Source organism: Sus scrofa, chromosome 13, assembly GCF_000003025.6.
Source record: "Sus scrofa isolate TJ Tabasco breed Duroc chromosome 13, Sscrofa11.1, whole genome shotgun sequence".
In the NCBI taxonomy this organism is placed as follows: domain Eukaryota; kingdom Metazoa; phylum Chordata; class Mammalia; order Artiodactyla; family Suidae; genus Sus; species Sus scrofa.
The window spans coordinates 168,788,182-168,806,127 of NC_010455.5; the positions used below are offsets into that span (position 1 = coordinate 168,788,182).

Below are 17,946 nucleotides of genomic sequence, written 5' to 3' on the forward strand. Positions count from 1 at the left end.
GATATCAGGTAGGTGCCTCCTGCAGGATTCTGGGTGAGAGATGCTGAGTGAACGAAGGATTATAGCAGCAGAGATAAAGAGATGAGGGAAGAGAGTCAGTAGAAAAGTAAAAGTTGGGGTCAAGTTGGGACTGTAAGAAGATAGGCATGTTGGATATTCCCAGATTTCTAGCTCAGCAGCAAGGGTGGGAGTTTCAACACCTGAAATGGAGGTGAAAACAGGAGAATCAGGTTGGGTCTGTGGGGAAAATATTAGTGCCATTAAGACTGAGGTTCCTATGGAATATCTATATGAAGCCACCCAAACAGAAGCTGAATAGATGAATCTAGAACACAGAAGAGGGGTAGGACTGATGGTTGTCAACTTGAGAAAAGGCAGTAATAAACATTTCAAGTAAATTTGCATATATCTTACTGATGGGACCACTCTTCCATTACAAAGAACACAAAGTCTAAACTGTGAAAGCCCTTATTGAATATATTTTTAATATTCAATGGATGAAAGAATGAGTAAATAGGAGCTGCTATGAGTAGCAAAGAGTTCCTATCCAGTTATTATAGTTTGTGTATTTGAGTTTATGAGTGAGGGCATGTGTGAGTATATATGCATTTATATTCTTGTGTGTCTGTGTAGTTATACATAACCACATACACATTTATATAAAGATTAAGAATATAAACAATATATTGGTGCTGTACCTATGTATTAGTTTGCTAGGGCTGCCATAACAAAATACCACAGACTAGGTGGCTTAAATACAGAAATTATTTTGTCACAGCTTTGGAGGCTAAAATCCAAGATCATAGTATCCTCAGAGATAACTTTTGGTGAGGCTTCTCTTTCTGGCTTGTAGACTGAGGAAGATGAAGGATGAATCTCACTGGATATCACAAGGCCTTTCCTCTGTGCTAAAGCAGACAGATCTCTAGTATCTTTTCCTCTTCATAAGGACACCAGTCCTAGATTAGGGCCCCATTTTTATGACTTCGTTTTTAACCTTAATTACCTCCTGGTAGGCTTTGTTTCCAAACACAGTCACACTGGGGGCTAGGCTTTAACACATGAATTTTGGGGGACACAGGTCAGCCCATTACTACCATCAGTATTTTGACATCCTGGTTAACTTCTCCTCAAAGGACAATCTGTGTAAAACAAAGAGAATGTTCTGTGTCATATATACTTGTTAAAGGTCAGAGAGTTTGTTTATTTATAAAATAGGTATAATTCTTTTTTTACTTTATCTGATTATATTGAAATATATTGTATTCTAGGAACATTTTCATTTCAGAGAGGGCTGTAAGCCACTTGCACATAAATAAACCTTTAAATAATAGCTAGATGGGTTTAATCGACTGTTGTTGTCTGTTGCTCTATGGCAACCAGGCTGAAAAAGCCAGAAGAGGTTGACATCCCACAAGGGCGTCATACCATGAACGTGTAAACTTGAAGCGGAGATTGCTTGTAGAAAACCGTGTTGCATTCTTGGCATGTGTGCACTTGCAATGAAGTTAACTTTCACTTATGGTTATATTTAATGTAGGAGCTAATCCCAGTTTATTTTGCGCCTACTCTGCTTTACCCCTTCGTGCACTTGCCCTTCGTTTAGCCTTGGCCTCTACGTTGGTGTTCCTTGTAAATTTCCTTGTGTCTGGGAAGCCCTTGCCCTGGCGGCCAGGTGACAGGAGACAGGGTGGGAACCCGCGGAGCTTTAAGGGCGTGGAGCCTCTCGCATACCATTCCCGCCTACCACCGCCCAACTGCCAGGAGGCGGAGAGGGCCTCCAACTTTGCTCCAATCCGCGGCCGGCCCTCCCCGGGGTCCCCTGCTGGGTGACCCGCCCGCCACTGACGGAGTCGAAGGAACTTCGCTGAGCTCCGCTTCAGAGCCCGGGAAGGCGAGGTGCTCCCCCTCCTCCTCTGCCCTCCCTCTGCCCCCGCCTCCCGGTCCTCGCCCAGCCGGGATCGCCAGCGATAGGACGAGCCCCGGGCGTGCATTGTGTATATGCAAACCAGAGGCCAGCTCCCCAGGTCTGCGCGACCCGGACGGGGCTGCGGCAGCGGCTGGCGCTGCTTGGGGTGCCGCAGCCCTCGCCGGAGCCCTGCACTGTCATGCCCCCGCCGCGCGGCGGGCCAGTGCGTCCCCGAGTCGCTCTATAAGCGCAGGCCAGGGGACACCACCCGGAGGGGCTGAAGATGAGGGTGCCCGCGCATGGGCCCCCGCTGACTGCCAACCCCTCCCGAGCCCGCGCCCCGCGCGGAGCCCGCGGCCGCCGAGGACCCGCCTTCGCCGTAGTAGCAGCTGGAGCTGCGACAGAGGCAGCAGCTGCGGCGCCGGCGCCGGTTGCGCTAGCGCGTAGAGCGGCGGCCGCAGCTCCGGGGCCGCCGCTGCCCCGGCTGCCATGAGTTGTGCGGAGGTGATGTATCACCCCCAGCCGTATGGAGCGCCCCAGTATCTGCCCAACCCTGTGGCAGCTGCAACCTGCCCCACAGCTTATTACCACCCGGCGCCCCAACCTGGCCAGCAGGTGAGTCAGCGACCGGGCAGCCTGCCGGGGGCGGGGGCGAGGGGCACCGAGAGTATCGGTCTTGGGATCCCGCGCTGTCCCTCTGGGACGGGTAGCGCGGAGGATGCTCTGAGACTTGAAGGAGCGCCCTTGAGCGGAAAGCCATAAGAAGAGAGGAGACAAGGCTTCAGAAAGGGACAAGCAGTCAGGTGGACAGGTAGGGATTCGAAATGAGGCGTTACCTGGCTAGGGGCTTCAGTGAGCTGTTGTCACTGGAGCTCAGAGGCTATTCCTCATAGCCACCCTACTCTTAGGGCTCAGTTCTCTGAAGCTTGCCAAGGGCATCTGTCTTAGGAGTATGTGAGTAAACTTAAACCAAATATTTTGTTTTCTCTGAAAGGTAAAGTGTTTCAGGGTTTTCTTGATTGAAGGGATGAAATGTGTCACTGACCTAGGGGAATCTCCCTGGACAGTGAACTCATAGAATGACTTTTCTGGGACTTTGCTAGTGGAACATGGGTCTAATTTATTATCTATCCAGTGTTACTAGAAGTTCTCTGTAAAGTCTGTCTTCTTCCCATACTGTGACTTAGAGGATAGGGATTGATCCCCGAATACCTCTTTCATTTTTAATTCCATCAAAGCAGAGAAGTGTTATGGTTCAGTCTACTGGCTGGAACCCTTCTCTTTCCCAGCCAAGGTGTAATCTTGTATCAGTGGATGCTGGATCTACACCACTCCAAGGGTGACTGAATGCTGTCTGATAAAAAAAGAGTTCAGGAATTAGGGAGATGATTCATTTCTTTCAGAAGGAAGAGTAGGGTCCTAAGGAATTTAGCACAAGGTACCCCTGGACATTCCTTTCTCGATGCCAACAGAGTGTGTGTCAAAGCTTAGTTAGCGTTATGTGGAACATGTATGTGAGCATGTGGCCAGGGGCTGTGCCAAAATACGGTCCTCAGACTTTGGGAATTAGGGTGTGTTGATTTGGTAAGACTTAAAAAAAATACAATTTCTATTCTCTGAGGTGGAGACACCTATCAGGGATTTAGATATGGTTCCAGTGTTAACATCCACAAAATTTATTGATTGATCTTTTTTAGTTTCTTAAAAACCATGTGTTCTATTGTGGTTTTCAGGGTTTGGCTCTTCAATTAATCTGGACACTTAATTTCTCTTTTTCCTCTACCTCTGCCTCTTTACTACATTTATTGTGCTACTCTTTAGAAAGAAATGTAACTTCTGTTCAGAATTTAGGGACTGAAATTCAGCTGATTCCAGAAGGGTATATACTTTAGATTTATCTGCTAAACAGTATGAGCTTGTATGAGCTTAAACAGGACCAACTAAGTCCCATTTTCTTACTATCTTTTTTTTTTTTTTAATATTCAGCAGTTTTAGGATTTCAAAGCAAGATTACTTTTAGGGAAGGGATTGGGAAAGCATTTTGTAATTTGTGATCAAGGGTGACAGGTTAAACATTTTGGTTATGCTGTTTGCTTTTCTTTGGCTTTAAATATAAAAGATACAAGTAAGAGAGAAAGCCATTTAGGTACAAGTCAAGCAAGTGAGACAAAGAGATGCAGGATATATACTTTTTGTGTGTTTTATGAACACTCTGTCCCGGATGAACCACCCTTTCCTTCTTTCCTTTCTTCCATCTCAGAGACTGTAGAGGCCTTCAATTATCAGTTGGAATGTGGACAGGCAACAGACTCAAACTTTACTAAACATTCAGAAAGGTATTTTTCCCCTTCAAAAATAACTTTAGCAGAATAGTTGTGAATAAGGTTTTTTTTTTTTTCCAGAGTTGTGAAAATATTCCCATTAAAATACGAATTACTGGTGGTGGTTAGAATTGAAATACTTTTTTTGAGCTAGATAGTGAAATTCAGTATCAGGAAAAGTATAAATAACTAATTATGGCATTTATTTTTCAATAAAAAATAACTCTGATACTTTAGCTTTTTCAATAGCACCAAAACTCATTTCCCAAATTGCATTATTTTGCTAAGACCATCAGTAAACTAAAAAAAAAAAGCTTTTTTTTCACCTGAATTGTCCACCTTGATGAGTGACAAATATTAATAAATAGTGATCAATTTCTACTATCCTTTGGCTTTTGTAGATTTTGTTTAAGTTGATGTTAGGCTTTGTTGACCTTAAGAAATTAGTTGAGAAGTGTGCTTGAAATTTTCGTGTTGCTTTTCTACACTGGCTTGTTCCAGATTATTCTTTTTTCAAGTAAGAAAACTATTTGTCTATAACTGGCTAGCAAAATAAAAAGACAGTAGTGTAACTACTGTTCTTTTACTGTCAGGAGTTTATTTTGATGACCTATATTTTCTATTGGAAAAAGGAATAAATCAGGAAATTCTTATCAGGCTGACAGCATTTTTAGACTATGCGGTGCGTGGGTGAAGTGGGACTAATATTGACTTGGCCCCAACGTAGTCATCTGAGAATACATATTTTGGTTGTTTTTGCATTCCATAAGGTTTTATCATTATTATCCATGAAGATTGTTTTCTCCGTACATGGGAAGTGACCCCTAATAGCATCTTGCCTGGGAGACAAAAATAAGGTCTACAAGTCCTACTGCATTTGCTAAATTGACTTGTTGAGAACAAGAAATACAAATGTTAGGAAGTTTAATGGTCATTTATAAAATGTTAGAAAAGAGAGCATTAAAGTTTTGTATCACTTCTGTATTTTCAATTACTGCAGTATAGCTTTGAACTGATTTTTTTCTCAAATCCATACATCTCTGAAAGCCTTGTAAATTATTATGTCATAATGGTTTATTATGATAGATTTTAAACACATAGGTGTATTTTCCGCTTAATGTATGATTATATAATAGGGATTCTTTTTGAAATGGTGGAACTTCATATACCAGGCACATGTACTCTTAGCTTTTCCTCTGAAAGCACAATGTACACTGGAAATACTGTTTCAGTTTTTAATTGAACATGTTATACGTTGTAGGTATTAGATTTGTGCCTTGAAAACAGCTTATACATCAGGCTGCACTGTCATGTGTTACTTAGGCATATAGTAGGCTAAGGGAATCAAAGTAAAATATAAATGTATATGAGGAGTCAATTTTATAGACCCTGACATTAATTCCTAGAAATTGCATGGCTCGGCATAAATTGCACAGTGTGCTTTATAAAGCCAGGCTTTGCTGAGGTATGTGAAGCCTCTGGTCCCTGTGCCCACCATCTCTTTGTAGCCTTAACGTGTCAGTCCCTACCATCTCCTTAGGAGAACTCTTGCCTCAGTCTCTCAGCACATGCTTCAAAGGCATGATGACACTGCAGAAACATGTGCAGAAAGGAATGTACTCATATTCTAACAGTGACAGTAGGAGAGAAGAGAAAAAAAAATTCAAAATAAGTGTCAGGAAAAATTAAGGAAAACAGTTGAAATCATAGATTCCCTTCATACCCTGTGGATTTCTCATCTTAAATGCAGACAATCTGTTGTCTAAGATCTGATCTTCCTTCCCCCTTATATTCATAATGTTAACATTAGGAAGATATTTAAAGCAAAGCTTTCAGTAGTCCATTGATGAGGCGGTGAAAGAAGAGGAGAACAATCCCCCATTCTCTGTGCATAGGGATTTTTAATAATCACACCTTGGGTTTCAGATAAGTTAGAGCATATTTACTCTGTCCTCTTCAAGGGTGACACCTGGGTGAATTAACAAGTGTGCTTTCACTTAAAGGAGTTAAAAGCCCTAGGGAGGCAGAACTCCAGTCATAAGTGTGTAAGTTTTTGCAAACTCTTTCTGTGGATTCTGCCACCTTGGTTGGGTCATAAAATCTCTCCGAGTTTCTGTTTGTTAGGAAAAACCCTGGAAAAACATACTTAAACCCTTCCTTACAAATGGGGAAATGGATGTTTATGGGGTTGAAATGCCTGACTCAAGATTTCAAAGCTAACTGGTGACAAAATTAGCACCACTGGATTCCCTGCTCCCTGGCATGGTAACATCTTTCCGCCATATCATTCAGTCTCCCAAGATTTCTTTTTTTACTATTGCACAATAGGCTTATTTTTGTCTTTAGTGCTCCAAATCAACTTTTTGATAAAGAAGATTAATATGCAGTAGATTCTTTGGCCTTGGAGCTTGAAATTCTTTCCAAGTCCTTGGTAGTGTAAGTTTTTAGTTTTGGCATTCCAAAGCCTCTTTGCAAGCATTTGTATTATGCTAATGACTTTTGCTATCCATGTTGCTTCCTTTGTTGATGAAGCATAATATCCACTTAGCAAATGAACATTAATTTATTTGAAAATAATATGCAGAAAGTAGTATTAATAGTCAGCTTTAAGTATCTCATATATCATTGTCATTCCAACCTAAGTTTAGATTTATTAAGAGGAAAGAACACAATTATATTCTAAATAGTTTCAATACACAGTCCACTTACTAAAGGTGGAGGATCTAATTTTCTTGCAAGTGTAAGCAAGGACTTAAGTGGATTTATAAGAATTCATACAGGACTTCTTTGAGAAAGAACACCCCCCCTAATTCCATGCTACATAAAGTAACTTCACTGTAGAGACTTAGAAGCTTCACGTGCCCCACAGTTTTATGCTTCCAATAACTTTCCAGCCAGAAAATTCAAAGCCAGAGGGAAAATTAAACTTTAAAATAACTAAACTGGATTGTTGCGTCTGGCAGTCAATCAGAATGGAGATTACAATACCAATAGTAAGGGCAGACTTGAAATCCATAAAATCACACATAGAGAGGCTACATTCACTAGGAAACCAGATGCCAGGACAAGTTAGTGCTCTTTGGAAATTTAAGTGGAGGGCATTTTCATTAAAAGTGAGGAAGTCCTACTTCACCTAGCACTCACATCTTAGAGAGTTGAAGATGACCCAAACGTGACTAATAACAAAGAAAATGAGGTAGAATGATCCTGTTCATTGCCTTCTTGGGCAGCTACAAAAGCAATGCTGTGGAGACTCCATTGGCAGTATGTACATTTCTGTCTTGGATGTTTCTATGCAAAGGAAATTTTCAATGAGACTAAAAACATTATGCTCATGATGCTCAGGGCAGATCCTAAAGCAAACTTGAGAGTTAAGTGACTATCCTTCTCTAACCTGGCAACTTAACTTGAATCCCATTCCCACAGGCGCTATTTCCAGGGGACTTTAAAAAGAAATCTTGAAATGGATATGTCTAGTAATAGATAACAGTTGAAGGTATTATCTCTAGAAACAGGTTTTCACTGAAGAAACAAAACTCTCTAATACTTGAATTTCAGACTTTGGCAGAAACATGAAGGAAATAATTTTGGTCAAAACTTTTGCACTGAATCTTTCAAAAAGCACCTCTTTAAGCAGCTGGTTTTCTGCTTTAACTATTCATTTAGGAAGACCCTAAGAGTGCCCTGGACCATTAGACCCAAACATCTGCTGCTAGAAGCAAGTCATAAATACCATGTTTATAGATATTTCGGTGAATACCAGATTTATGCCAGTAATTTACAAGTAGGGTCTGAACTGGGATAACTGAAATATTTTTCACTTGTCCTATATTTTAGTTAAAAAAAAAAAAGGAAAGAAAACAAAGGAAGAATGGCTTAATGTGAACAGGTGTCCTTTCCTCTTAAAAATGGTACACATTTTAGTGTGCTAAAACACTTGTGCTTGGGAGATGGTGGGGGGCGGTGAGGTTCGAAGGATGCCTCCTTTCTCGTTACCATGAAGAGAGATAAAGGAAGTACCCAAACTAATTCCTAGGAATTGGGCTAGATGACCTATGTCTGCAAATGAATTAGTCTTCAATGGTCTGTGGGTTTTTTTGGCCAGTGTCCTGAAAATTCAGAAGAGGCAGCCAATGTAAGAACAAAATTAAGTGTGAATTTGTCTAGAGCTCCAGCATGTTGCCTATTAGGATATAAAGTTGGACGAGACCTCTGGGATAATCAAGTCAAAATTCTTCATTTTCAGAAGACAAAGCTGAGGGCCTACAGTTTCAGTGTGTTACCCAGATTCATGGGCTAGTTTTGGTCAAATCCTCTTACCGATTACAGTTCTCTTTCTACTATGTTCTCTTCCTGTCTGGGCTTTTAAAGTTCTCTTTCTTTACCATTTTCCTTAAAGCCCTCTCTCAACTGCTGTGACTTTCAGTTTTGTGCATCCAAGTGTTTGCATAATGACTGATATAAAATAGGAATTAATTGACAGTTCAATGAATAACAAATTTTAAAAGTGAAATCATCCCCTAAATCTAATAATAGGATTATACAAACATACCAGAAATTTATACATCAGAAACTGTTGTTTCATTCAGAGTAGTCAGTTTAAGGGAGAACACATACCCTCATGATGTGGTCATTGCCTAAAACATTTTGGGAATGCAAATTTTGAAAATCTCTCTCAGCCTGTGGCACATTTTTTTTTGAACATCCTCAAAACTGGAAAATTTTCATCTTTCAAGGGGATGGATTTGCTTATTGATAATAACCAGAATCACCAAGAGACAAGTATGCTCAAAAATAGCGAATATTATTTTTGGTCTACTCCTCCTACTGTTGAGAAAATTAGAAACAACAAGAAAAAGCAAACAAACACAGAATCTCGAGGTGTGACTTTGTCTTACAAATTGGCTCTGGTCACATTTTCAAGATAGGATTTCCAGAAAAATCATAGGCAGTTGTATTATATATCTGACTTGCCAAGGGGAAAACACATATCTAAGTATAGAAGGGCTGGTTCATCTAGAAATACATATATTTTGAAGAGCACTGCATTATTTAATGGCTTTATCTCTGATATATGTTAATATCCCTAATTTTTAAAAGTGTTATAGATAACTTAGACTTTCCTTAGTTAGTATATGATAGCATGCTGCCTGTGGGCTTCTATTTGTTTATTCCATTAAACTAAATATACAGAGAGAGGCTCATTTTCTTCAGTCTATTTTCTTGGCAGATGCTTTAGTCATGCAGAAATAGGTGCTAATCCCATCTCTGCCATTTACTGGTTAGTGATCCTAGCCAAGTGATTCAGGTTTTTGTACTTACAAATTAAAATAATTATTAGGACAAAATATTTGTGTGTATGTGAGAGTTAGTGAAATAAAATGTATAAAAGGCCGGTGAACTATCTTCCTTATCCTTGACTAACATTCTGACAATTTGATCCCTCCCTCTCCAAACAGGCTAAGGTCTAAAACTTTAAGTCTCTCTGAGATACATTTTAAAAAATCTGTTATTCAGGTAAATTCAGATACATATGATTAAAGAGCAACACACTGCTTTATGCCTTTATAGCTTTGAAGCCTGTACTCTGGGCTAGTGGTCCTTTCTTACAGGCTCTGACCACCTCTCTCAGGATGAAAGGATTGTTGCATTTAGAGAAGCTAGCCGGTACAAATTAAAAAAAAAAAAAAAAAGTTGTTTCCAAATATCCAATGATTCATTAAAATACTTTTGTTTCCTTAGGAAATAAGTTTCCACATATGCACAGTAATCATTTGGCATTTTGTAGGCTTAAGCCTTGGGGAGTTAGTGGTATTTGGCTCCTGACGTGGAAGTCTTTCTCTTGTCAGACAAATCCTTTCCCCTGCACATTCCTGTGAAGGGATTGTTTCTGTTGTGCCTGATGGCAGGCTCTGAGGTGGTTGGGTATGGTTCGCACTGCCTAGGCAGACTCCTTCACACTGCTGCTTTTGCGTTTTTGTGAGTTAGTTTTTAACTTCTTGGCTGTTAACTCCGTCATTTTTCATCTCATTCAAGGGATGTTTTACCTTGAGAAAAATTGTCATTACTCTGCAATGGGGAAAGAGATAGTTAAGGTGCATTCACTAAACCAACTTGTCTTTGAAGTCCTTTCTGATGACTTTATTTTTGTTAACAGTTCTTAAGTGTCTAGTAAGAAGAGCATGAATACTTCTGACAGTGGGCTAATTTCAGGAAGTGATAGTGCACTTTGAGAAAAATATGAACTGGGTTGTCTTTCAGCTTAGATTCAGGAAATCTAGGTTCCGATGATTTCGATTTAGTTGCAATGAGATTTAGTTGTATTTTATATATTATGTTCAAGAATAACACCATAACACTAGGGAAGTTCCATTCCAAGGAGCCATCATTAAGTGAATATAGAATATGGCAATAGTGTACAGAATATACTTAGTTTTTTTAAAAAAGCAAAGAATTTACAGTCACCAAACCACAGATAACAGAAAATAGTTGAGGCCTAAGAGTCTGTGGGGAAGAATATTAGGGTGGTGTGAATGTCAGTATATGAATCAATTGCTGTTTAAATTCTGTGATTCTGTTTTCTTCATTCTCACATTTGATGTTTTAAAAAATGTGTATAAATTCAGAGTTGGCATTTTAGGAAGGTATCAGACTATTTGGATTCTTTAGGATTCTTATTTTAATCTGTGATGATGGTGAGGACATAAACGAGCCTATGTAGTATAAACATAAATATTTAAATTCGTTCATTAAAATTTGTGAAAATTGACTCAACTTTATCTGAAAAAAGTACAAGAGGGAATGATAAATATGCCTTATGTCCTGTCCATTGTAGATATATCAGAGACTCCTTTTTTATTTTTTTGTTTGATATCTCTAAGTAAATTTACTTAATTAATAGAAGACCAGCCTTAAAGAGCTAAGAGAGAGGGGGAAAAAAAATAAGTATATTTTATGACAATTCCAAGAAAATTGTATTTAAATAGAGGGGTCAATATAGATATTTTTATAGTACCACAGGTGTTTATGTATCAAAAAGGAATATTTCAATATATACTTATATAAAAACATGTATATATAGATCTATATTACATATATAAGAAATATAAAGATTATAATCAGTGCATTCATGGAGAGAAGAATTGATATTTAAAAATAGACTGATGAAAGGTATTTTGATACAAGGGGAGATTTTGCTTACTTTTTTCCAGTTTCATGTGAAAAATGTGTAACTTTTACTTTATTTGTATCCAATCATTCAACAAATGGTCAAAAAAGAATAACGTGAATTATAGAACATTTAGAAAACTGTGTAATCTTAAGTAGATTGAAAATCTGTAGTTTAGGAGTTCCCATTATGGTGCAGCTGGTTAAGGATCTAGTGTTGTCTCTGGGGTGACGTGGGTTCAATCCTGGCCTAGTGCAGTGGGTTAAAGATCCAGTTTGCCATAGCTGTGGCATAGGTTGCAGCTATAGCTTGGATTCGATCCCTGGCCAGAGGACTTCCATTTGCTGTGGGTGCAGCCTGAAAAAAAAAAGAGAATCTGTAGTTTAAATTCCACTGCCATCAACGTAAAAATTAAGATATTTTATTACTATCATTATTGATCATAGTACTATGCTGCATTTGCATGCAAATGTAGGCTGTATTTGTATTTGATTTGCAGTTTTCAAATTTTTCACATATTTATAATTTTATTTTATCTAAAAATTAAGTGCTAATTGGGATAAAATAAAACATTGTCTTTCTTTGGATTATTAACATAGCCAGGGCTCTTTTATTTAAGGAATAAAATGTTAAAATTAAAGTAATGAAACAAGTAAATGCAAAGCCCGACTCTCACAGATTGATGCTGTGCTGGACGTTTAACTGAAAAAAGAAATAATTTTAACAGATAATACTGAACACTTGTGCAGTGAAGCCACTCTGTAGATCAATTTTAATTTTCTTCCTATATAAAAATGATGCTTCTTTCTTATATGCCTGATTATTCGGCAGAGTGTGCATATTTGCTTAAAATGGTATAACTTCAGTAAACACACATGCACGGAGAAGAGTGCTGTGATTTGACTAATAAATTGTAAAATTCATTTAGTTTTATGATGGAATTTAAAGCCAGGAGTAACTTTAGAGGCTGGTTAGTTCAGTCCCCTCATTTTATACATAACCTATGTTAATGTGGTGTTTTTACTATTGAAGATAAATATAAACTTGTTCAAATCTGTGCCAAACAAATTCTAAGAATTTTATAACCACTTAGTCCTTACCATCACTATTCATCATCATAGCATATGCACTCAAAGGGCATGAATTATCTATTCATCAAGAAGTGATAACCATATTGACAAATATTTAAGTAAAACGTATCTATAGATATATTATTAGCCTTTAATAATAATAAACAGCTCGCAATAGGCCCAAACATTTCGGAGCCCATGTCACACTAGAACAACATACTCATTGCTGGGGGAAAGAGTTCAGTTTATTGAATGGTGCATTTATAATTTGGAGCTATAGAATTTGGAGCTAATAATTACCATTAGAAACATCAAGGGCCTGGGTTATGTGTTTTGATACTGCTTGCAAAACTATGTGCTTACTGAATATTCTAGAATGATTTATTTTTTTCTACTTGCATTCATTTTCCAGCATGCAGATTTTTGGAAAACAGAAAAACGGTACCACAAAACGTTAGTTTTTTAGGGATGCAGATGATAGGATGCTCATTTTGTCATTAAGATAATGTTTTATAATTTTCAGGTTATCTTCTTAAATATAATTTATATAGAAGTTGTTGATTATGAACATGATATGTTCTCAATGAAAAAATATTTGGAAATACGAAAAGTAGAAATAAGAAAATAACTTCAGGCATACCACCGAGAAAAAAAAAAAAATAACATTTTGGTGATTCTTTTTTCCGTGTTAGATATCCCTCCCTGCCCTCTTTCAACACATACATGCACACACATATGTGCATCTGCATGTTTTTATTATGCGTTCTGGGTCCACCACTTCTCTGTGCCTTAGGTTTCTTCATCTTTAAAATATATATAGTAATACTAATCATGTTATAGAATTGTAGAGATTAAATAGGGTAATAAATATGAGTATCAGTCATAATATAAACTACTACTAAAGCTATGAACATATGTTTTGAATATTATTAAATTATCAAAACTTTTTAATTTGAAAGCCACTGGCCATTGAGAATATCTTGTCTTATTTTCAGTTAGTCAACATAATACCCATTTTTCCCCCTTTTATGATAATGGTGGTAAGTGGAACATCTGAAAAATATGTTCCATGCAAAATGGATCTTCACACAGACTTATTTTGTCATTTTAGTTTGATTTTTGAGAAATGAGTTCAGCACATCTGCCAAATCCTTTTATAAGATGCTACATTCCTGTTTTTATTTTAGTGTATTTCATTTATGAAAAACTCTTTTCTTCTCCACCCCTCCCCCAGACAGTTAGGCCTCCCCTCTCCATTTCTCCCAGGCCCAAACTATAATATTGCTATACATAAAATCTTTAAAATAGAAAATGAGAACAAAAATGGAAGGACTCTGTGACTTGTTTATTTTTAAAGTCATTCTCCTTTTGGTATATCTAGATCAAGAAGAAAACAAACCTACCTTTCACAGTCTGAAAATAAACCATTGGATGATTTTTTTTTTTTTTTTGGCCACCAAATATGAAATAACATATTTTTTTCAGAGTGGGGAGGAGAAGACTGGTTTGGGGAAGGGGAGATGGAGTAAAGCAAAGGAGAATCCGTTTGCAAACATATGTTAATATATAGAATTTTTAAAGTGAAAAGTTAACTAGTTGATGCTTTTTTACAGACTGTCTTTGATACTGTGTTTTGTTTATTCCATCCCAGAAGAAGTTAGCGGTATACAGCAAGATGCAGGACTCTCTGGAAGTCACCCTTCCCAGCAAACAAGAGGAGGAGGAGGAGGAGGATGAGGAGGAGGAGGAGGAGGAGAAAGACCAGCCTGCCGAGATGGAGTACCTTAACTCTCGCTGTGTCCTTTTCACTTATTTCCAGGGAGACATTGGGTCAGTAGTGGATGAACACTTCTCAAGAGCTTTGGGCCAAGCCAGCACCCTCCATCCAGAATCTGCCATTTCAAAAAGCAAGATGGGGCTAACCCCCTTATGGCGAGGTAAGAATTCCAAAGCAGATGCTCTCCAGGGCACTGACTCTGTTTCGCAACCGCCTGTACCAGGTTCCAGCTGGAGACTTGCCCCTGGAGGACGGATATCCACTTGCTTTTTAATTTTTAAGGACAGCGAGGAATTTCTTTCAGACAAACAGCTGGATCAGTTTTGTCACATGTGGAATGCAGGGTTGGAAAGGATGCAGTCACACCCCTTAAATTCCTCATGGAAAGTAGTGATGCAACCAGCCTGAGTTTATAGTGGCAGGCTTGAGCTGCGAAGCACCATTCCTTAAGCCCCGATGGCCCAATTTGGATCTCTAAATAATAGGCGTGCCTGGATCAGCTTTTAAAAATTAGCTCTTGCTCATTCCACTAGGTGCTACGTGGTGACATAGCAGTGATCTGAGTCTGACCCAGGAATACAGACTTTGAAAGCCTTCTGTGTTCTCTTGAGAGCTTTCTCTGTCCTGCTTTGTTGTGGTGTTAACTCTTTGTAGCATACAACCCAGACATGATTGACTATATCTGCCTGACTTAGGCTAATTTTTTTTTTTTTTTTTTTAACCTCAGTAAAGCAAAGCAGTAGGTTGGGCTTCCTCTCCTTTATTTCCCTCTATACAAAGGTCACAGAGGTGTGTTTGAATCTGATTTCTGACTCACAGAAAATGATCGGGTGACAATTGGGATAATTACAACATTAGAGAAAAAAAGAATGCATCATTCCATTGGTAGTTTTAGAGAAGTGTGTTATGAACGTTTCTTTAGAACTCATCCGGTTATGAGAAGCATCTGGTAAAATGTTTCCCAAAGTGTGGTTTCCAGGACCAGGAATGTAGGCCTCACATGTGAGTTTGCTAGAGATGCAAATTCTTCAGGCCAAGCCCCAGAACTACCAAATCAGAACCTTTGGGGTAGCGTAACCTGTGTTTTTACTTGCCCTCCCAGAGATTCAGAGGCGGGCTCAAATCTGATTGTCATTGATAGTGCTGTTAAAATCATCTATTTCAGCCCCCTAACTTGGACCTATTGAATCAGACAGAGGCTCCAGAGGGGCACTCTAGAAATCACACTGCAACAAGTGCCCCTAGGTGATCCTATGATGAGGAAAGGCTATCCCGTGTGGTAGGTCATCTGTGGTCGGAGGCAGGAGGCAGGTGAGAGGTGATGAGCAGTTGGTTCCCTTGTAGCATCAAAAGGATAGTTTTTTTTTTTGCCTACTTGCCTGTCTGCCTTTCTTTCCTTCTCTGTCCTACCCTCCCTTCCCTTCTTTTCTCCTTCCTTATATTAAATATAAATAACATGAACACTGTGACTGTAAAGAGGAAGGTGGAATCCGTACTCAAATGACCCAGACCTTGATCGAGGTGAATGGGAAAGCATACTGCTTATTTGATGAGTAATTATGAGCTTCCCATAAGAACTGAGAACTTAGTCCTTGGAAGCCCAAGATCCTGATGGAACCAACCAATGTTCTATTTGATAGCACATGGTGAATACTTAATAACTGGTGGAGGATGAAAATAAGAAATCTTTAGTGAATTAGCTGGCTTTAAAAATTAGTTTTATATGTCAATAATGAATCCTATCAGGATAATCAATCCCAGGAGAGTAATGAATGCAATGCCTAATTCTTTTAGCATACTGACACATGCAACCCACTAGTCACTCAACTTGTAATATAGGAATGAAAGTCCAAAATTATAGCTAGATGTGAGAGTCAATATCCAAAGTATCATTGCAGGAGTTCTTGTCATGCCTCAGCAGTAATGAATCTGACTGGAATCTGTGAGGATGCGGGTTTGATCCCTGACCTTGTTCAGTGGGTTAAGGATCCAGTGTTGCCCTGAGCTGTGGTGTAGGTCACAGATGCGGCTTAGATCTCCTGTTGCTGTGGCTTGGTGTAGGCCAGCAGCTATAGCTCTGATTTGACCTCTAGCCTCCCTGGGAACATCCATATACTGTCTCACGTTCAGTCCTAAAAAGCGAAAAAAAAAAAAAAAAATCATTGCCAGAATAGTTTTAAGTGAGGTGTTGTTGTTTTGTATTTGCGAAAACTCTATAATTCAGTGTTTTTTTTTTCTTTTTTTTGGTGTGATTTGCATTACTAAATATAGAAGACTTTTGGACAGACATTGAATTTCAGTATAGAGTGTGTGGATAAACGGTAATGTTTTATTAACTATTGTTAGCATTTTCTTGGCATTATAAAGTTTAGCCTTCAAATCTATCTCCTGTTTCATTCATTGACTTATGCATCAAATATTTGTTAAGGTCCTTCTATGTTTCAGTTAGTGGAAATATATCATAAATGAGAGAGTCTAAGCTTCCACACTCATGGAGCTTTCTAGTGGAAGAGACAGGCAATACATACAAAATGAAATACAAAGTATTGTTTCACACAGGGTGAGAATAGATGGTTTAGGACTATTCCATTTGAGCACAGACCAGAGGAAATCAAGAGTGCTTCTCATAACACAGATATCTAGGGGGAAATTATTCAAGGCAGAGGGAACAGCCAGTGCAAAAAACCCTAAGACACGACTGAACTTGAATATTCAACAGGAAGCTGATATGAGTGGAGTGAAAAGAAGAGGCATAGGTAGAGGCCAGAATTTTTAGAACTTTGTAGGTCATTTTAATTTATCAGGGTAGCTCAGGCAAACATAGCACACTCTGCAATTTCCATCTCTCCCTTTTCCACTAAGACTAGGTATAATCTATCTAGTTATATAATTTTCTCCAGTATTCAGAATAATGCATTTCTATATAAAAATATGGAATATGAATTGAGTGATTGTTTAAATTAAATGAACCAAATACATAACATATACCCAGGATTAGAAAACAAACAAAAAAGTCCTTACTAGAGAATTTATTAGTGATAAGTTCTATGAAATCTTTGGGTAAAGTTTTCTTATTTTTAAAATAAGGGGATTAAGTGTTGAAAATTTTTTCTCTATGAAGTTTTGTGATGTCAGATGTATTTTTCACTTTTCCCCTGTGGATAAAACCTTGCCATAGTTGTTTCTAGTTGGGACTTAGTGTTTTTAGTTAAGTATACATAACTTGGGTAAAATTCATAGGATATTCACAAAATGTTAATTAAGGATTTAGAAAATATGTTAATAAGAAGTATAATAAATTGAAATCCCCGTGTCTAGTGAAGAGATTTGCTGGGAATATTGCATTAATTGTCAAATCAACACAGGTTTGCATACTGCAGTCTTTGGTTGGATTATGTTTGTTTTGTGTTCAAGTTTGGACCTTATTACTGCTTGGTTGACATGTGATCTTGGATTAATTCTTAAAGTCTCTCTGAGTTTAACTTCAGTATGGGTTTATTGATAGCCATGTCTAGGGTTATTGTAGAGATTTATTGATAACATATATGGATAATTTGGCATAGGGCTCTATACAGGTGTTAACCAAAAGTCAGATGCTTTTTCTCTCTTCCTTAAGTAGGTTTCCACTCATTTGGCACATAGAAAACCAACACTGGATCTTTATTCAGAAACATTGTTTTCTGTAAGTTTGTATTCCTGGC

At 38.3% G+C, this 17,946-nt stretch overlaps 1 protein-coding gene across 4 annotated transcripts in view; it reads left to right on the top strand.

The window, feature by feature from the left end:
• The window catches only part of VGLL3 (vestigial like family member 3), a 49,939-nt gene continuing 33,835 nt past the window's right edge, over window positions 1,843-17,946 (top strand). The window contains exons 1-2 of one of the 4 annotated variants that reach the window (XM_005657128.3): window positions 1,843-2,524; window positions 14,288-14,405. In XM_005657128.3, the coding sequence (XP_005657185.1) occupies window positions 2,399-2,524; window positions 14,288-14,405 (244 nt within the window). In that variant the 5' untranslated portion in view covers window positions 1,843-2,398. 4 annotated transcript variants of the gene reach the window in all.